We start from the raw sequence: 19,752 nt of genomic DNA on the forward strand, positions 1-19,752 counted from the left end.
CACCATGCCCGGCTAATTTTTGTATTTTCAGTAGAGATGGGGTTTCTTCATGTTGGCCAGCCTAGTCTCAAACTCCCAACCTCAGGTGATCCACCTGCCTCGGCCTCCCAAAGTGCTGGAATTACAGGCGTGAGCCACTGCACCCAGGCTTCAAATATTCTAATGACTGCATTGGTAAAGAAAAAGTTAAATTTCTTTGCTTTTCACCTGAAATTATGTCAACTTGGTATTTGTCTGCTATTTCGATGATAAAAATGGAGTCTATTATTTCATCCATGAAGTTTGGTAGGTAAAATATTTCAAAACATGCAATATGGACAGTAATAGGAGAGAGGAAAGGGTGGCGTGTTCAGTATATTTATACCACCAGCCCCCAAAGCGGGACAGACTGTTAGGGAGCCTGGTCCTCTCTCCCCACCCTCAAGGGCCAGTTCCCAAAGTTCTGGCTGGCAATCACTGGAACCTTCTCTTATTCCTGCTCTTCAGGGAAGGGAGGTGTTCTAGGCTGACCAACTGACCCTTTGACAGAGGTGATTGGCAGATCGTCGTCGAGTGGAGGGAACTGGACCTTGATCAGGTTTCCAGGTGTTCCTGTAATGGGAATCTTGCATTTCATGCGTCCAGACACAGGTGTGAGGGAGCCTGCCCTACTTGTAGGCACAGAAGTGAGCTGGGGGGCACCAAAACTGTTGCACAGTACAGTGCCTGACATTCGCTGGAGATGACTGTTTCCTCTCTGGGCTCTTCTTTAAAAGCACTTCCTGGGGAAGTACCCAACCTCTAACCCCTTAAAGGGAATGGCATCTTTAGGACCGCCCTCTTCCTTAATGGAGTCCATTGGGTAGAAGGTAGAGATGAGGAAAAACAGACAGGAGGTTTCAAAGGAAGGAGGCAGAAGGTGACCAGCCTCACAGTTTTGTGGATTGAAGATCCTAGAACCAAGTTCAATTTCTTAGTTCTTCTCAATTTGTTGGTGAAAATCACTACATTTGGCACCTTAAAGAAACCAAGCAGGACCAACCAAATGGCTGTGGCTTTTGGTTTTCTGGATCTGATCTCCAGGACTCGGGGATCTATTGCTGGGGTCTGAAGAGGGAGACAGGTTGTTTGTGCTCCCTCAATCCATCTAGGGGGCTCTCAAACTTCAGTAACTCATATTTCATCTTCAAGAGTTTTGCCTGATTCAAGTACTGCTTGCATTATTAATTACTACTACTTCTTTAACTCACTTTTTACAATTTACATTAACTTATAAATTTATTTTAATAAGAAAGTTGATATTGCTGTCATAAAAAACTTATCGTTTGCTATAAATTTCAGGCATACACTAGTACATATTAACATAAATTGAAGACATTAGATAAATCTCATATGGCATTGCTAGCATCTTATGTTCCACCAGTGGTATGCAGACTATACCCTGGTAAACAATACCAGCCTTGATCTGAGAGGAAGGGGAGGCAGGGTGTTGATTACAGAGATGAGTACACAGAGGCCCAGGGACGTGGGGATCCATCCAAGGTCAAATGGCCAATTGCTGATGGAGCTAGGACTAGACTGTGGGTCTCCTTATTCTCAGTTCAATTGCTTTCTGCCTGCCCCTTGAGTAGGGCATGACCAAGGGCAATTAGCCTGGCACCTAAGAGGTCAGAGCCTGTGATTGTAGGGATTGTGGGGGTTAGTTGGGCCAACCTCCTGCTGTCACAAGAACCCCTTCTACATCACCCCCACCAGTTGCTTCTCCAGCTTTGGTTTGAGTCAAGCCTTCCTGGAATTAAACTCCCTAGTCTCCCTGAGGCTTCTGTTTGTCTGTTCCAGTGTTTCTGACACAACACAGTGTCTATCTAGGTGTCAGCCCTTCAGCTGCCAGAAGACAGGGTTCTGTCCTCTCAGGAATGCAACCCCAGGATCCTTGAACTCTCTTTTTGTGGTCCCTTCCCAAGAAGGTACCTACTAGTCTAGAACCCTGTGTTCCAGACAGGGGACCATTAGCACAGAGGAAGGGGCCTTCCTGACTCTGTTATCCTGCTTCTTTTAAAAAAAAAATTGTGGTAAAATATGCATAACATAAAATTTGCCACCTTCACCATTTTTAAATGGACAGTTCAGTGGCATTAAGTACATTCACATTGTTTTGCAACCATCACCACCATCAATGTCTAAATTTCTCATCTTGCCACCCTGAAACTCTGTGCCCATTAAATTGTTCCCCATTGTTCCCCACCCCTGAGTTCCTGGTAAACTCTATTCTACTTTCTGTCTCTGTAATTTGGCTAATCCAGGAATCTTATACAGGGTGAGTCTAGTCCAGAATGTTTGGGACCAGAAGTGTTTTGGATTTGGGATTTTTTTTCTCCAGACTTTGGAATGCTTACCTATGCCTACTGAGATACTTTGGGGATGGAAGCCAAGTCTATCCATGAAATTCATTTGTTTCATATATACCTTATACATGTAGCCCAAAGATAATTTTATACAACATTTCGGAAAATTTTGTGCTGGAAGCAAAGTTTTACAGCATTTCATCTGTGACCTGTCACATGAGGTCAGGCGGTATAATTTTCCATTCATGGCATTGTGTCAGTACTCAAAAAGTTTTGAATTTTGGAGCATTTCAGATTTTGGATTTCTGTGTTAGGTATACCCAACTGTACAAGTGGAATCATACAATATTTGTCCTTTTGCATCTAGCTCATTTCACTTAGCATAATGTCTTCAGATTTCATCCATGCTATAGCACATGTCAGAATTTCCTTCCTTTTTAAGGCTGAATAGCATCCCATTGTATGGGTATACCAGAACTATTGATCCATTCTGTTGATAGACATTGGACTGTTTCCACCTTTTAGCTATTGTGATTAATGCTGCTATGAGCATGCGTGTACAAATATTTGTTCAAGTGCCTGTTTTTGATTCTTTTGGGTATATACACACAGATTTGCTGGGTATTATATGTAATTTTGAGTAACCACCATACTGTTTTCTACAGTGGTTGTACCATTTTACATTCCTACCAGCAATGCACATGAGTTCTAATTTCTCCAGATCCTGACCAACACTCACTATTTTCTGTTTTTTAAAAAACAATAGCCAACCTAATGGGTGTGAAATTATCCCTAAAGATTAGTGATGTTGAGCATCTCTTCATGTGCTTATTGTTTATTTACATATCTTCTTTGGAGAATAACCATTCAAATCCTTCATCCATTTTAAAATTAAGTTGTTTATCATTTTATTGTTGAATTGTAGGCCTCTGTTAACATATTCTGGGTATTAACCCCTTTTCAGACATATAATTTACAAATATTTTTCTCCCATTCAATGAGTTGTCTTTTTACTCTGTTGATAGTGTCCACCGATGCCCAAAAGTTTTAATTTTTATGAAGCCAATTAATCTGTTTTTTCTTTTGTCGCCTATGCTTTTGGTGTCACATCTAAAAAAAAATGCCAAGGTCAATGTCATGAAGATTTTTCTCCCATGTTTTCTTCTAAGAGTGTTATAGTTTTAGTTGTTACATTTAGGTCTTTGGTCCATTTTGAGTGAAATTTTGCAGATAAGTCAAGGTCCAACTTCACTCTTTTGCATGTGGATATTCAGTTTTCCCATCACTATTTGTTGAAAAGACTGTCCCCTCCTTATTGAATAATTTTGGCACCCCTGTTGAAAATTATTTGACTACATATATGATAGTTTATTTCTGGGCTCTCTGTTCTATTCCACTGGTCTATATGTCTGTCTTTATGCCATTACCACACTGTTTGATTACTGTAGCTTTGCAGTAAGTTTTAAAATCAGGAAGTGTGAGACCTCAAACTTTTGTTCTTTTTCAAGATTATTTTGGCTATTCAGGATCCCTTGATATGTCACTTCTTTTAATGCATTCAAAATGTTCATTAAGTGATTTTAACAGTGACCATAGGCCATATTTCAGTCAAAAAGCTTCTGTTCATCTGGAAGAAAAGAGGAAAATGCCTTCACGTCAACTCCTCAGTTCTTGCCCAAGACTTCAAGGCTCCTGGAGAAACCTCCTGGATTCTCCTGACTCATCCCCATGTGAATCAGTAGGAGTGGGCATCCCAGTCTTGGCTGGCTGCCCTCAACCTGTCAATGGAATGGTTCAGTCAGACATCACACGTGAATAAGCATTTCAGACACACACAGAGCCGGCACAGGGAGTTAGCAGCCATCTCTAGGCTTGTCTCACTCTAAGAGTGGGCGTCAGGGGTCCTGGCACCTTCTGGGGCCTGTGGAAGGCTGGCAACTGCTTTTCCAGCATATCCGCATTTATTATCCCTGGGAACAGAGTCTTGGCTATCAAATTGCTCCAGAAGTGTAGTGAATTTTCCCTCCTGCCATCTGCTTGTTGGCATCCCTTCTATTGCCATGGATGTGTGTGACTCTTTTCCTGGTGGATTTCTTCCATCCTGCCAGGAATGGCTCACCCTCTTGATAACTCAGAACCCAAGGGGCAGAGTAATGGCATTGACATCTCCACACTGATAGCAGCCCCTGGCTAGAAGCTAAGCACTGTCTCTGCTGCCTGGAGGTGCAGCATCATCCTTAGCAGATGCTGTTGGCAATGCCCTCTTGAGCTGCTCTAAGATACTGAGCCTGTGGATAAGGACATAGTCCCTGCCCTCAAGGTGCTCACAGTCCAGTGGAGGACACAGATTCCCATCATACAAAGTGCCCACAAGGAGACTGTAGGGCATCATGGCTCAGAGTGCCAGGCCTCAAATCATGGAGTCCTGGGTTCAAATCCCACCTCTACCACCTCCTAGCTATAGGACTTTGAGACAAAATACTTCCATAGCCTTGTGTCTTTGTGTGCATACATTTTACAAGTAGTATCTTCTTAAAACTCTGAGAAGTAGCGGCTATTATTATCCCCACATTGCACATGGGACAAAGGTCAAAGCAAGCAGCACAGAGTGCCTCCCCACCGCCTCTTCTGTTTCTTGGTCTAAGGCTAGCAGCTCCCATTTCTCAACCTGTTTGCTCAGATTGTGTTGGCTCCTGTGTCTGGCAGACAGTGGCTCTGAAAGCTGTTCTCTCCAGCGTTCATCAACCCTGAGGAGGTTTCAAGTGACCCATTGGAAGTGGAACTGAGGCCTGAGGGCAGTATTAGGCACCCTGTGCTAATTTGTTCAGAGATTGTGGAGTGGAAACCAGACCACTGACAGCCGACAGCCATTTCTGGGATTCAGGCCCTATCGAATCAAGCCCTGCAAGGACCCAGTGGGGCAGCTCTTTCTGGAGCCCGGGGGCCTGCCCTATTTGCTAACTGAGTTGGCTCCTTGTTCCCAGAGTTCTGTCTCAAGTTGGTGATATAGGAAACTGTGAATCTTCTGTTAAAACATGTGCCAGGGCCAGAGGAAATGTCAAGGCCCCTCGCCCCTCACTTCCTCTCTTTCATCCTCCTCTTTTTTGCATGCCACCCTGACCCCACTGGATGGAAAGCCTCAGCCTCTCTGGATGGCATTACCTACTTCCTCTGCCTCAGGTGTCCCCTCCCTCTCTAAACTCTGTGAGGAAAGTCTATGCCGCACACTGCTGTGCAGGGATCCTGCAATCAGGGATATGTAAGGAATCTCACGGGCAGGGAGGAGGACCTTCTCAACCTACTCCCTGTGGTTCACACGTGCTCTGGCAGAATCACCACCAAGATGAGCCACCAAGACTGATGGTGGTGGTGGTGGGGGCGGGGGGGTTGTAGCTGTCAGGTGTTTTGAGATGGATACATTGCCAAGAAATACCATATTTCAGGGCTCTAACTACCTAATATGTGTCTCTCTGGTTTCTCCAGTGAAGCTCAGTTTGCTCTGAGGGTAACACTGCGCTCTCCTCCTACCTACCTGGTGATGGCTTTTACTCATAGCTGCTACCTTGGCCACTGGGACTTAGGGGCTTATATGAACGTTGGTAAGGAGCAGGTTGTGTGCATATGGTGGTAACAGGAGGTCATGTATTGATACACCTGATTATGAAGACAAGCCACAGAGATGGGTGGAAAGAGCTTTCCAAAGGGGCAGAGACCTGAGTCCTAGCCTCACACTTTGGTAATTATGTGACTATGGGCAAGTTGCTCATCCTCTCTGGGTCTCTGTTTCCTCATCTTCTTACCAGGTTGCTTGAGATGTTCTCTGAGGTCCCTGTAGCACTGGCTTTCTCTGGCACTGTGCTAGCTAAGCACCTTCTTTCTTGCTTGCCTCCAGGTGTCTCCCACCCACTGATTTCACCCCCCCATACCCACTTTGATGTTGTCCCTTTTGGTGATACATTCACAGGACACAGTGCCCAGATGCAATTCATAAGCCCACTGCAGAGTCGCCCAGGCTGAGAATGCAGGGCTACTCAGTCCTCTTTGACTTCAGGGCAGCCCTGGGCACATCCCTGCCTTCCCTATGGGGCAGTATTGAAGGATGAGGTTGGGCGAGACATCTGAGTTAGGCAAGGCCTGATAAGATGGCATGTGCTCTCTGGGTAGCTTTGGGATGACCCCATGTTGGGTCTTGAAGGAGCTTGGGCTGGTAGGGAGGCATGAGCAAGATCTGTTTAAGGTAGATCCTTCCTGGCCTTCTCACGACCAATATGATGTCATTTCCTGCCTTCTGGCCAAGTAATTGCCCATAGCCCAGTGCCTACCCACAAACCCTCCTACTTTGAAAAGCACTGAGATGATCATGTGGCTTAGATTAATATTGAGCCCCCCATACTGCTTGGGGAAGGCTCCACCAACTTGGCCATGAGACAGGCCTCTGAAGCCAAGAGCTGCGTTGCAGCTGACCTGGGGGCTGCTCACACCCCAGGGCTGTCAGAACCCAGCACAACAGCTCAGAAATGTTTCAGACTCAGGCCTTGGCAGAAGCAGAGAGGCCCCTTGCATTCAGAGGGCCCAGTCTGGAGGTGGGTCCTGATCCCACACCTGCTCTTGTTCTTTAGGTTTTGGAAAGGACAAGCCACCATCTAGGGAGCATGTAATCTTCTTGGGTAGATTAATAACAAATATGGTTGCAGCCAGTTTTGTTGTATACTTCAAAGAGAAGAGAGGCTGATGATTACAGGAAAGAGAACCCATAAGAAGAAACAACAACTTGGGCAGGTGGGCTGGGCGCATGCAGGTTGTGGGAGGGGTGGATGACGTTTACATCTGGACTCCCAGTCTGGAGCAAATGAATTGCCTGCCTTTCTTTCTTTCTTTCTTTCTTTCTTTCTTTCTTTCTTTCTTTCTTTCTTTCTTTCTTTCTTCCTTCCTTCCTTCCTTCCTTCCTTCCTTCCTTCCTTCCTTCCTTCTTTCTTTCTTTCCTTCCTTCCTTCCTTCCTTCCTTCCTTCCTTCCTTCCTTCCTTTCTTCCTTTCTTTTTATGCCCAGTGAAAAACTTGAAGCTGGGGGCTGAAAGCTGCACAGCACTTGGGAACGGGTAGAAATGGAATTGTGTTTGTTTTCAGCATAATCACTGTTTCCATTCCTGGCTGTTTCATCAGGTAACTGGGTTATAGTTTTATTCCAGCCCATGCAGTGCCACACAATGATTATCACACAGCTCCAGATGTGTACCCAGTCTTGACATGACCATGTTGGGTGCAGTGCCCAGGGTGCATTTGAGGGGAGAATGAGATAAGAAAGGGATTGCGATTAACGTATTAGGGGCATGTGCAAATTGTACTGCCCTGCAAAGGATTATGAACCCGCCAGAGGACTGCATAGTGCAAAAGCAAATGCAAAATGAAAGCACCCTGCATGATTGGAGCATAAAACACCCATCACAAAGGCTCTGTCAAGAAGCCAGAAGCCCTGACTTATTCCCAGATTCTATAGGATATTACCGTAGAGTAATTAAATCATTAATCTTAAAATAACTCTCTGGGTCAGAAGGCACATGGGACTATACATCCTGAGTTCTGGTTCTGGCTTTGCCACCCAATAGCAATGAGACCTGAGGCAGATCTCAGTTGCCCTCCTATCCTCAGTTTCTCCCTCTGTAGAGCACCTGGACTAGGGGGTCTCTTGGAGTCTTTTCAGGATTACTAGAGTGTCCACCTTCATAACCAAAGAGAGATGGAGAGGTCAGGGCCAGCCCTCCTCCACTGGGGCAAAAGGAGATTGGCCTTTGGTGGCTTCCTTTCTACTGTGGATCTTTCTCTCCTATTTCATCCCCCCATACTTCCCATCTTCGAGATAGTCCCCCACCATGGACTCGGCCTCTGGACTCCCCTTCTCCGTGGTCAAAAGCCAGCTCTGCCATTCTGCCACTTATGCTAGCATGAGCAGATGCCTTAAGCTCTGTGCCTTTATTTTCTCATTTGTAAAGTGGGGAGAACATTAATTTCTACCTGATAAGATTAGCTGGGGAAATAAGCATACAGGACTTAGTGCAGAGGCACAGAGTCAGTGCTCAGTAAATGACACAATAGCGTGGTGCTTGTCCTTGTGGTTAAGCTCCTGATGTTTCCCTTTCTTCTTCCCCTACATCCAGGCTTTTTCTGATTCTGAGATGCACAGGCTTAAGATTCTAGCCTCTCAGAAAGGACTCCAGAGCTATTCAGTTCCAGGTTCCCCTCTGGAATCCAGGCAGGTTCAAGCAGACAACTGGGAATAGGCTCATGACCTTGACTGCTGTTAAAGCCAGCAGGGAGAGCCTCTTTTCCTGATGCTTTGTCATTTTCCTTCACGGAGCATTCTCCAGGGCTCTCTGAGCCTATTTGCTGTGGGTGCTGCTTGGGAGTCATTGTTCCTTTGAAATCCATGGAGGAATTCCCAGGTAGGGGCAAGGGCTCCAGGGCAGGGAGGGCTGGGCCAGCCCTGCAGCACTTTCCTCCACTGAAGCTCACAGCAGCTCCCCGCCCACTCCATCTGCTCCCACCTAGCACTGTAGAAAATCATCTCCGGAAAGAGGGGGAAGAAGAGAACCACCCTGAGTGAGGCCCTGGTGTGGCACATCAGAGAATTTAAGGACCAAAAGCGACTTTATCTACTCTTCCTCCATTTCAGAGAGGAGCAAATGGAAGCCCAGGGAAATTAAGCCCCTTGCTCTTGGTCACACAGCATAACTGCAGGGCAGAGCTGCAGTCTTGGGCTTTTGGTGCCAGCCCATGCTCCTCTGTCATTCCTCCCGTTAAGCACATTCATTCAGTGATTCAATGGGCATTTTGCGGGGAGCCTTCTATGCACCAGAGCCTGCACTCAGGGTGATTACATACAGGCCCTTCTCTCTAGGAGTTTAGAGTCTAGATGGGAGAGAGTCAAGCCAGTAGATAATCACAGTGCAAAAGGATAGAATATTCTAAGTGGGGTAAGGCCCATGCCAATGGGAGCATAGAGGAAGAAGGAATCAGGAGGGCTTTATAGAGGAGGTGATGCTCAAACTGAGTCTTCATGGGTGAGGAGTTTTCTAGGATTTGAAATGAAATGAGGGCACTTGGGGAAATGAGCTCTAATGGCCCAGTGTCACTCACACAGCTGGGAATGGATCCTCCATCTCATATTTTCACTGTGGCCTCCACCCTCCCAGAACCACCACCAGCCACATCCTCCTTCAACTCAGCAGCCAGAATGTTTGGAGAATGCATGGAATTGTGTATTTGCTTCAAACTTCATTATTTTTATCTTTAAATAGGTGTTTAAAATAGCCTTTTTTTTCTGTTTGTGGAAATAGCACTTTCTCCATGTTGCATTTTGTACACACGAAAATCTGAACTGATGACACAGACACTGTCTTGGCCCTGATCTAGCTGTCAGTGTCCATTCCATTCCAGCACCAATGGCTTCCTGCTGGAACCCACCCTTGAGCCACAGGTGTTGGCCAGTGTGAGCCCAGTGAGAGTCAGAGAAAGGGTTCCCACCTGCCTGGGGCTGGATCTCTGCTGGTGGCCCTCGTGTCTATTCTCTCTCATTGGCCATCCAGTTCTCAATCTTCCCTCCAGCCTGACAGCCACTCAGATTGGCTCAAGGTGTTTGTGTGACAAAGCCAGCTTGAGGGTATAATAAATTGGCAGGAACTTTTAACAGTTTCTTCTGAAATACAGAAGACGTGATGACCTACTCAAGTATTGACATTAGGTGACTTCAGTTTTCAATCACAGAAAAAATATGGCCATTGTAAAAATTCAAAAGTACAAGTAAGCAACAGAAGAATAAGAAAATCTTCCATAATCCAATCACTCAAAGATGATAATAGCTGATTTTTATCCGGCACTTACTCAATGGCTGGCATCATTCTCAACAAACTATTAATCTAATCTGTCCATCCACCTATCTATCTAAACATCCATTTAATTTTCACAACGCTGCGAGGGAGGTGTATTGTTACCCCCATCTAACAGATGGAGACTGAGGAAGGGGGAGGTGAAATCATTTGTCTATAAGGATGGAGCTAGGAGCAAACCCAGAGGCTTGAACTTAAGTACTGAGTACAATTGTGTTGGAGACACCCCTGTTAACATTTTGGTGAATTTCCTTCCCATTCTTTAAATTTTTGTTTATGAACATATTAAACCCCACATATTAAAATGGTAATTGCATTAAACTCAATTTTATAACCATGTTGTTTCACTTAATACTACATTATAGCCTCAAATAATCTTCTGTTATTTTATTTTATATTTATTTATTTTTTGGGATGGCGTCTCACTCTGTTGCCCAGGCTGGAGTGCAGTAGCATGATGTTGGCTCACTGCAACCTCCGCCTCCCAGGTTCAGGTGATTCTCCTGCCTCAGCCTCCCGAGTAGCTGGGATTACAGGCATGTGCCACCACACCTGGCTAATTTTGTGTTTTTATTAGAGACAGGGTTTTACCATGTTGGCTGGGCTGATTTCTAACTCCTGACTTCAAGTGTAATCCCAAAGTATTGGGATTACAGGCATGAGCCACTGTGCCCGGCCCATCTTCTGTTATTTTAAGTTGCTGCATAGTAGCCCATGAATGGGAGAATATATTTCACCCCCCAAATCTCCTATTTTGGATATTTTTTGGTTGTTCCCAATTTTTTGTCAGTATTAACAATGCTGTGATAGACATCCTTATAGGTGATCAATTAATATAACTACTCCCTTAGTATAAACTAATGCATAGGGCTTGAATAATTGGTTCAAGGGATTTGCACAATGTTAAGGCTTTTAACATGTATCACTCATCTGCCCTCCAGGAAGGCTGGGTGACATTCCAGTAGTATACAAGAAGTGCTGGTGTTCTGGCCGTCTGGGGGAAGATAAATACTAGCAGTCTACTAGAGTCTGGGTTGGAAAGGGAAGTAATGGAGCCAAGCTTACCGAAACGTGCAGGTGGATGGGAGGGGTCTTCCATAGAGAGGCAGGAAAGGAAGCAAAGGAGGACGAGTGACTGCAGGGCAGGTGGAAATAGCTCTTCACGGCTGGGCAGTGGCTGGAAAAGGAACCCAGCAGGATAAGCTAAAGGAGTGGAGGCTGATCTACTCCCTCCTATGTTTCAACACCTGATAGCATCAGACTTAACATTGGACAGTTCCCTAGAAAAACGTACCAGCTGTATATTTACTTGAGGGTGATGAATGGTATAGGGCAAGCTTGTCCAACCCACCACCCACAGGCTGCATGTGGCCCAGGAGAGCTTTGAATGTAGCCCAACAAAAATTCATAAACTTTCTTAAAGCATAAGATTTTTTTGCATTTTTTTTTTTTTTTAGCTCATCAGCTATCGTTAGTGTTAATGTATTTTATGTGTGGCCCAAGGGAATTCTTCTCCTTCCAATGTGGCCCAGGGAAGCCAAAAGACTGGATGCCACTGCTGTAGAATGTTATTTCTTGATTTCTGCCCATGAGCAACTTTTAAGGACCAAGTGATGTTTTCATGTTGGTGCATAACAAGGCTTGGCTGAGGTCAAATGCACGGACTGTGTTTGAGCACATTAGTTGCTAAAGGAACAACGCACACGCCGCGAGCTGTGGAATGGGGCCGTGTGGGTTTGGGAGGTGGGAACTTTTGAGAGAACCTGAGGTTTGAACTAAAGCTGGCAGGGTGGGGGCAATGACAGCCAAGAGAGAACCTTCTTGTTCAGATGCCCTGAGTCCAAATCTAGGCTGCACCCTTTCTAATTGTGTGAACACCATCAAGCTTCTTAAGCTCCTGCTTCCATTGCCTCATTACTAAAAATGGTGACACTAGTAGCCATAGGGTCTATCATTGTGAGGATTAAACGATGTGATAGAAGTGAATGGCCCATTGCAATTTCTGGGAGCATCAGAGGTGCTTATGATTTTGATAAGGAGTGTGTCTGCAAGGAGAGCAAGGTGGAGGGTATTCTAGGGAGAAAAGTTCCAGTTCTATTTGTAAGACAGTGAGAGGGAGAAAAGACAGACGAAGAAAGGGAGAAGGGAGAAAAGAAAGGAAGGAAGTTACAGGAGGAAAGCAAAGGAAGAGAGCCTGTCTTCCATCATCCCAGTGCCTTGTGTGTGGTCCCAGGAGCAGAGAGCGTCTCGCAGAGGCCATGGAAGAGTTGGTACAAAGCGATGATGGGAGGGTGGGTTGGATATACTGGGAGGTGGAAGAGTCTGGAGAATGAGGAAGAGACAGAAGACGAGAGGCTGGCTGAGAGGCAGTGGGTATCCAGGCCTGATGAAGGAAGAGGAAACATTTTGGGGGTAGCATAGGGGAAAGAACTGGAGTCTATATGACTGGGAGGGAATCCATTGGTTGGTGGCCATAAGCCAGCTTCCGGCACATGGCATTGTCCCCCCTGCCCATCCTTGGGTTCTGCGGACCACCCCCTCCCCACATCTGTGTGGGCTTGAGTAGTGAGGGGGCCTTCCCTGGCTGGGAGAGAACATTCCCCCTCATCTCCCACCCCCAGGGCAGCCCCCGCTGAATCTCTCTCCCTTGCCGTTTTCATCTCCTCCTACGCAGCGCCTGTGATATCTCACTTCTAGCGTCTTGGCTCTCAGTGAGCGGAAGTGAGGGGTGTCAGGGTGTGAGCCATTGCAGATTCACTTGCGGGTGGGGTAAAATCAGGCCCAATCATTCTCCTTCCAACCCCCTCCTCACCCTCACCTGCTAAAATAGCTAAAGCCACGTTCTATTTAAACAGGATCTGGGGATGGGCTAAAGGCAAGGAAAAGAAACTCCACCAGTTCATTCATGATTCTCTGCTTCCTAAGAAAGCCTGGACCACGTGAGCTTCCCTGAGGCTCAGATCGCACTGGGTCTTGATGAGATGGGGGCTTAGTTACGGGGCATATGCTTGACTTCTGTGGTCGGGAATGTGGCAAGCAGCCTCACCAGACTCCACTGTGCATGCAGCACCAGATTTGGCGGCCTGGTCCCCTTATGGCTCTGCCTCTCCTCATGGCCTGGGGTGGCTCTCTGGAGATGTGTTCTGTCACTCCTGTGTGCTGACTGTTCCAGACAGAGCGTAGGGGAGGCTGTGGGGGTGGCTGGTGCACCAGGCGCAGGCAGGCAGCTCGGGCCTGCCAGTGTCTGCCTTTTCTGGAAGCCCACATAGGCAGCTTCCGGCCAGCCGGCAAGGGACGGATTTCCTGTTTAGAGGGAGCAGCCTTGTGCTCCTGCCACAGGGCCTGCAGAGGAAAAACAGGGCACGTCAGGGCATGTGTATCCACTGAGCAGGGCAAGGGGGGCACAGGCAACCCTCTTTTGTGGCCTCGAGTGGGCACTCTATCTTTAGGCTGCAGCTAAGCCCACCTGCACAGGACTCCAGCTCAATTCTTGTTGGCTTTGGAAGGTACCATGTGTTTAGCTTAATCCCTGGTCTATAGCCCTCATTGTATATTCTTCAGATCAATGCTTAAATTAGTTTGACCTCCCTGAGCTCATGCTGACCTTTAGTGGAAGGAGGTGACTACGTGAAAGGTAGGGTTGCTGGGCTCAGATGTGCAAGTCACGCACTGCACAAGTATGACTATGTAAGGAGACACAATTCACATCAGAGAGCTTGTAGATTTGTGTGTTTATTATGACAGTTATCCAACAGATGGCAGTAAAGTGTCTTGAGAAAGGGATTCTTTTTGCCTAATTTGCACAAAGGTCCCGTATAGGCTAATGGTAGCCCTGCTAAAAGGCCAGAGAGAGATCAACTCTAGGGACAATTGAACAACAGATAATACACTAAATGGGTAAATCACAGGCCAGCTCTAGAGCTGGCTTGGGTGACGATTTCCATAATCCATCACTAAGCCCTGTTTCTCCCGAGCTTGATCAGGAAGAGGGGTGCACTCAGTGCTAGCCTCTCCTCCAACTTGACCTTCACCTCTTTCCATTTCTGCTCCTTACTCTCAATCGGGCTATGAACGAAAAGCTTAAGACTAAGATTGCAGAAGTGGTGCTGCCCTCTGTCCCTGCCTTTAGGAAACCCCAGACCAGGCCGCTTCTTCTATCAGTGGACCGCCAGGCTCAGCCCAGCCACACGGCATTGCAGGGGCAGGGAAAGTTGGCCCTGCTCATTCACAATGGGCACAGGACATGCTCTACTGCAACAGAGAGAGGGGACTCCTTCCCCAATCTTCAGAGCCTTGAGATGCTTAGCTAATGGTCCGGATATGCTGCCATTATCCTGCAGCCAGCAGCTGACCACCCTGGTCCAGGCAGCTTTGCTCGAATTGCAGGCCACAGAGAGCAGATCTGCCCACCACCCCCTGCCTAGAGACAGGCAGAATAGTGCCTGAGAGTGCAAGACATATCCTAACTCACATCGGTGGCCCAATCCCAGCCTGCCACCTGTTTTTGTGTGGACCCCGAGCTAAGAATGGTTTCTATGTTTTTTAAACAGTTGAAAAGAATTTTTTTAAAAAGTAATATTTTGGGACACATACAAATTATATGAAATTCACATGGCAATGTCTATAAATAAAGTCTTACTGTAATATAGCCACATACCCATTTGTTTATGTAATATTGTCTATTGTTGCTTTCGTGCCACAACAGTAGAGTTGAACAGTTGATGTGACAGAGACCAAATGGCCTGCAAATCCTAAAATATTTCCTATCTGGTGCTTTACAGAAAAAGTTTGCCCACCCTGGCATAGGGCCTGGGAGGCCTTGGGGTATCCTGGGAAAAGCCCTGGATTCAAAGACCAGAGACCTTGCTTTGAGCCGTTCTTGCATCATTTAGCAACTATCTGTCCTGGGGCGAGCCACCTTGCCCTCTGAGCTTCAGTTTTCTTATCTGTAAATGAGAATGTCAACAGCACCTGCCCTGCCTATCACATGTGGCCATTGTGTGGATCAAATGACATCTAGGATATGCAAGTGGCTTGTTAGCTGCACATGCCTTTGTGAATATTTAGTATTATTTGCCCTGGAAGGTGAATCTACCATGTCATTTTCAGAGATGAAAGGTGACCTTTTGGCTCACATGGGAATTCTTTTTTATCATCATCTTTCTCCCTATTTCCCTGCTTCCTGCTGGCCTTTGGGCAGGGATTTTTTTTTTTTAATCAGTCTTTCCCTTTCTCTCTGGTCAGTGCCCAGTTGCCAGGGCAGCAGCCCTATCTCATATGTGGGCGTTTTGTTCTCACAGATTACAAGATCCAAGGGGTGAGTTCAACAAGCAAAAACCTGCTTGAGACCAGAACAGCAAGTCTGCACTCACTGAAACTCTAGTCACAGGAAATTGGGGGCCACTCGTATGACAGGAAGGCTTGATGCCCTGAGCTGGCGTTTGCCAACAGTGAGAGAATGGAGCCCTGCTTTTACTCAGCCTTGTTCTCTCATTGGCAGATGCACCTAAGCACAGGTCAGGGCTGGCATTGGGCCCGGGCCTTGTTTTGGAAAATGGCAAAGTAGATAGTCCGGGGTTCTGCTAGAAGAGGGAATATGAAATAAAGGAGGTAGAAGAGTAATGTAATAAACGTCAGCATCCATGTATGGGGCCTTCTAAAAAATGGTTTTGTGAGGTGCATCTGTCCATCCCTGCTGCAGTTCTTCTCTCCTTCTCAATGTGATTGGCAGTCACCTGTCACACAGGGATCCTATTCTCCACCCAGCCAACCGCATATGGACTCAGGGCCCCATCTGCCATAGAAAGTTCTGCAGAGGCTAGAGGACAGTCTGCTTGTTCTAGAATAAGCTTCCTCCTGACCTCTGTCCATGTGACTTCCTGATCTCTTGGCTTGGGTCCCTTGTCCACCTCAGCTGGAAAGTCGTAGAAGCTCCTTTCAGCCCCAGCCCTGGTCTCCTGATCTCTGACTCTTGGCCTGTCTCCCCAAATTGCCTCGCTTTGGGTTCGTGGTCTGCTTATCCAGACCTTCCCAGAGCATGGATGCTGTGTGTTCCCAAAGTCCCTTGTGGGTTCGTGCTGCCCAGGCCTCACTTTTCCTGATTCGGGGTGCTTCCCCTACCTTCTGAGATGTCTCCTTGATCTCCTGGCTCCCCTCCAGAGTCTGTCCTTCTTGGTCAAGTGTCAAGGAATTGCAGATTAAAAAGGACCTTTAGTGTTTCCACAACCTCTCACCTATGGCATTTTCTGTGCAGCATCACTGGCAGGTGGCTCTCCACCAATGTGCTTGGCACATGCTAACTGTCAGGTGTCTCTAGGGATGGGAAACTCCCTCCCCCACTCAAGGGCATCCATTCCTTTGTTGAATAGCCTTAGATACTACAAAACCTCTCCTTAGGTGAGTGAAAATCTGCTTTATAACTCAACTCACTAATTAGAATTCTGCCTTCTGGAATGATTCAGAATATTGGCGACTCCTTCAACAAATGCTTCCCAGCCCCTCTCATCCTTTCTCCTGCTTCACTGTGTGCAGTTTCCCCTGGAGCCCTGCTGCCCCTTCCAATGGACTGATGCAACCTTCAGAACCTTCCCCGGCCACCACCCTCCCTGGCTTCACCAACCAAGGGCCCCTGGGCATCTTGCCACCCTGAAGAGGGGTCTCGCCTCTGTGAAGTGAGCCCTGGACTGGAGTTGGGAAAGGTTGTGAGCCAAAATGAATGTTCTCAGAGGTGCGGCCAGCCAGGGAGGAAAGAACCAATCCTGGGGGGCAGCCTCTGGAATATGGAAGATGGTAAAAGCAGAATTAGCTAGCTATGGCTGAGGCCTCCCTGGTCCTTACAAACAACGTGGCTCAGAAGCTCTGGGAGGGAAACCTGGAATCTGCCCGTTTAACACCTGCCAGGTGTTACTGCCAGGTAACCTGAGTGTGGCCCCAGTTTCAAGCTGCTCACCTCAGAGTTCCCTGACCTGGCCTCTTCCAAAACCTCCGGTTCTGGCTGAGGTCTAGAGGATCTTCACTGTAAAGCAAGAGGTGTGGGAGTCTGACAGTGGCTGCTCCTCCTGGAGCTCTCAGTTAGGGACAAGAATTGCAGGATTCTTCCCTACCCCATTGATGGGTTTCCTCAAGTGAGGACTGAGGAGAGAAAGGGAAGGCACTGACCGCTGCTGCCTCAGTGTTCTCACCAGTTCAAGGCCAACTTTCAGGGGCTGTGTGTGGGCTGTCCTCTGTGGGGCTCCTGCAGGATCCTGCACCGTGTCACCTCTAGAAGGGATGAAATTAGGTTTTCTCCTCATCTCTCCAACCTCAGTCCTTTGCCCTGAGCAACTTCCTGGAGACTTTGAATTTTAGGAAATTTGATTCAATTTACTTTCCAACATACTTAATGAGACTGTAATGTACATGCCCAGCACTGTGCTAGGGTATGTGGGAGAGATTATCTAGAAGAAGGAAGTCCTGCTCCCAGCCCTCCTATAAATTCTTGAAATTAGAAGCCTTACCTGCAGGAAATAGCAAACAACACAAGACAGTAAATGACAAAACTCAGAAATCATTGTCACAGGCAACATAGCGGAGCTGAGGAATATAGAAGAGAAAAACCTCTAAGGGCCAGGGACAGGGCTCAGAGAAGGCACTAGGGAACAGGTGGGCAGAGGGACTGGGACTCTGAACCTTGATTAGAACAGCTCTAATTTTTACCAGCTTCACATATTGGGCAAAAGACACCTATAAAAAAGGATTCTGCTACATAAAAAATAGGAAGCCACTGTAAGAAGGGAAAAGGGGAGGGAGAGTGGTCTCAGCCCTTGGAATTGTTGGCACCCAGTGAAAAGCTGGAGGAGTCCCCTTCCCTTGACCACACATACCAACCCCTGACCTTTGCTCCTCACTCTAAGGCAGGCTCCAGCTGGGGAGACCTGGGCAGGTCTCATCGTGTTGTCAAGTTTACCAAGCCCCATCTCCCATCAAGGCCATGGCTGAGGCTGAAGCTAAGGCATTTGGAGGTTACAGGGGATTAAGTTTTGTTCAATGAATGGAGCAAAGATACAGGAAGCAGATACAGGTCTTTGAAAGGGCCCTAAGCATGCCAGCCACTATTGGTGCCTCTTGTCTTTGCATTGGTTATGGCTTTGACAATTTACATATAAATTTGATTTTCGTCTGCAGAATCCAGTTTTCCCAGTGAATTTTTATGCTGTGGTGCAATGTGGAAAATGGATTGGGAAAGGCAGAGGAGATACAGAGGGCCTAGTTAGAGACTTTTCAATAGTTCAGGGGAGATATGGTGGGAGTTGGTTCAGGGTGGCACCTTGGGTCTGGGCTGATCCCTGTGTTTCAAGGCAACATGTTAGTAGATAAAAACAGAAGGTCTTCTCTACCTCTGATTTATTCATCACATACAGTGATGGTCATACATCCAATGACCATTTGGAACTAATGTTGAGTGAGTTGTTTTTTGCTCTGTTATTGACAGTAATGATGATAATTCATACAATGATCATTTGGAACCAATGTGGACTGACTTGTTTTTTGCTCTGTTATTGACAGTAATAATGACAATTTATGCATTGCTGGGGTAAGTGTAGATAGTGTGGTAGCTACTTTGGGGCCTCTATTCTCTTTTCAGGATCCTGATGAGCTAAGGTTTTTCTCTCTCCTTGTTCCTAGGTAATAAGTATGAAGTCAAGGTATACACTGGTGATGTAATTGGTGCAGGGACAGATGCTGATGTCTTCATCAATATTTTTGGAGAGTATGGAGACACAGGTAATGGGTTTGAATTATTTTTTTCACAAGACAAGCCCAGGACTATTTTGTAGATGGGGTTCTTCCCACAGTCCTGGCAGAGGAAGGCAGCTTGAGCCCCACTTTGGGCTCCTCTACTGAGCATCTCACTTCTTGTGATGTGGTTTGGAGTGGGTTTGTCCTGGGCAGCAGGTGTTCATTTTGTGTGGTAAAGTTTATGTGTGTGATGTGTTTCTGATTACAGTATGGCTGGTTTGTGGGTTGATTGCAATTGTCCTGCATCTCGGACCATGGACACTCCCAAGCTTCACATCTCTAGGAAACTCATTCTCACTTACTCTATCTTCCTAAGCTCCATGCCCATCTTGAATTATACTTTGGGATGTGGCTGGGTGTGGCCTGATTCAATGCAGTAGTTTGGGGCAGAACAGAATGAGGCTTGGAATAGAATTTGACTTGGCCTCACAGGGAAAGCAAGAATGGGGAGCTCAGACACAGCTGTAGGTGTTGAGAGGAAGTTCAGGTCAGAATGAGACAGGTGGTTCTCTTCTGCTTCTGCCAATTTAGCAGAATTACATAGCTTTTCCAATGTAAAAGCTACAAAGACATGTGAATTTTGTAACAATATACTAAAGAATTCAAAATGCATTGCTAAGCTTATAAGGAAAAAGAAAGAGAAATCTCCAGGTGCCAGTGCTAGAAATGAAGAGGGAATTCAAAACCAAAGTGTTAACTATGAATAGATGTGGTGGCTCCTGGAAGGAGAGAGCTTTCATGCTCAACAATCTAGAGGATGAGCTTTCAT

General features: G+C 46.6%; 1 protein-coding gene across 1 annotated transcript in view; it reads left to right on the plus strand.

Annotated features, from left to right (window-relative positions):
• LOXHD1 (lipoxygenase homology PLAT domains 1) overlaps positions 1 to 19,752 on the plus strand; it is a 187,833-nt gene that overhangs the window by 20,722 nt on the left and 147,359 nt on the right. The window contains exon 6 of the mRNA XM_055292404.2: positions 18,870 to 18,968. Within this exon, the coding sequence (XP_055148379.2) occupies positions 18,870 to 18,968 (99 nt within the window). The remainder of the gene's footprint in view (positions 1 to 18,869; positions 18,969 to 19,752) is intronic.

This window comes from Symphalangus syndactylus, chromosome 1, assembly GCF_028878055.3.
Source record: "Symphalangus syndactylus isolate Jambi chromosome 1, NHGRI_mSymSyn1-v2.1_pri, whole genome shotgun sequence".
Taxonomy (NCBI): Eukaryota; Metazoa; Chordata; class Mammalia; order Primates; family Hylobatidae; genus Symphalangus; species Symphalangus syndactylus.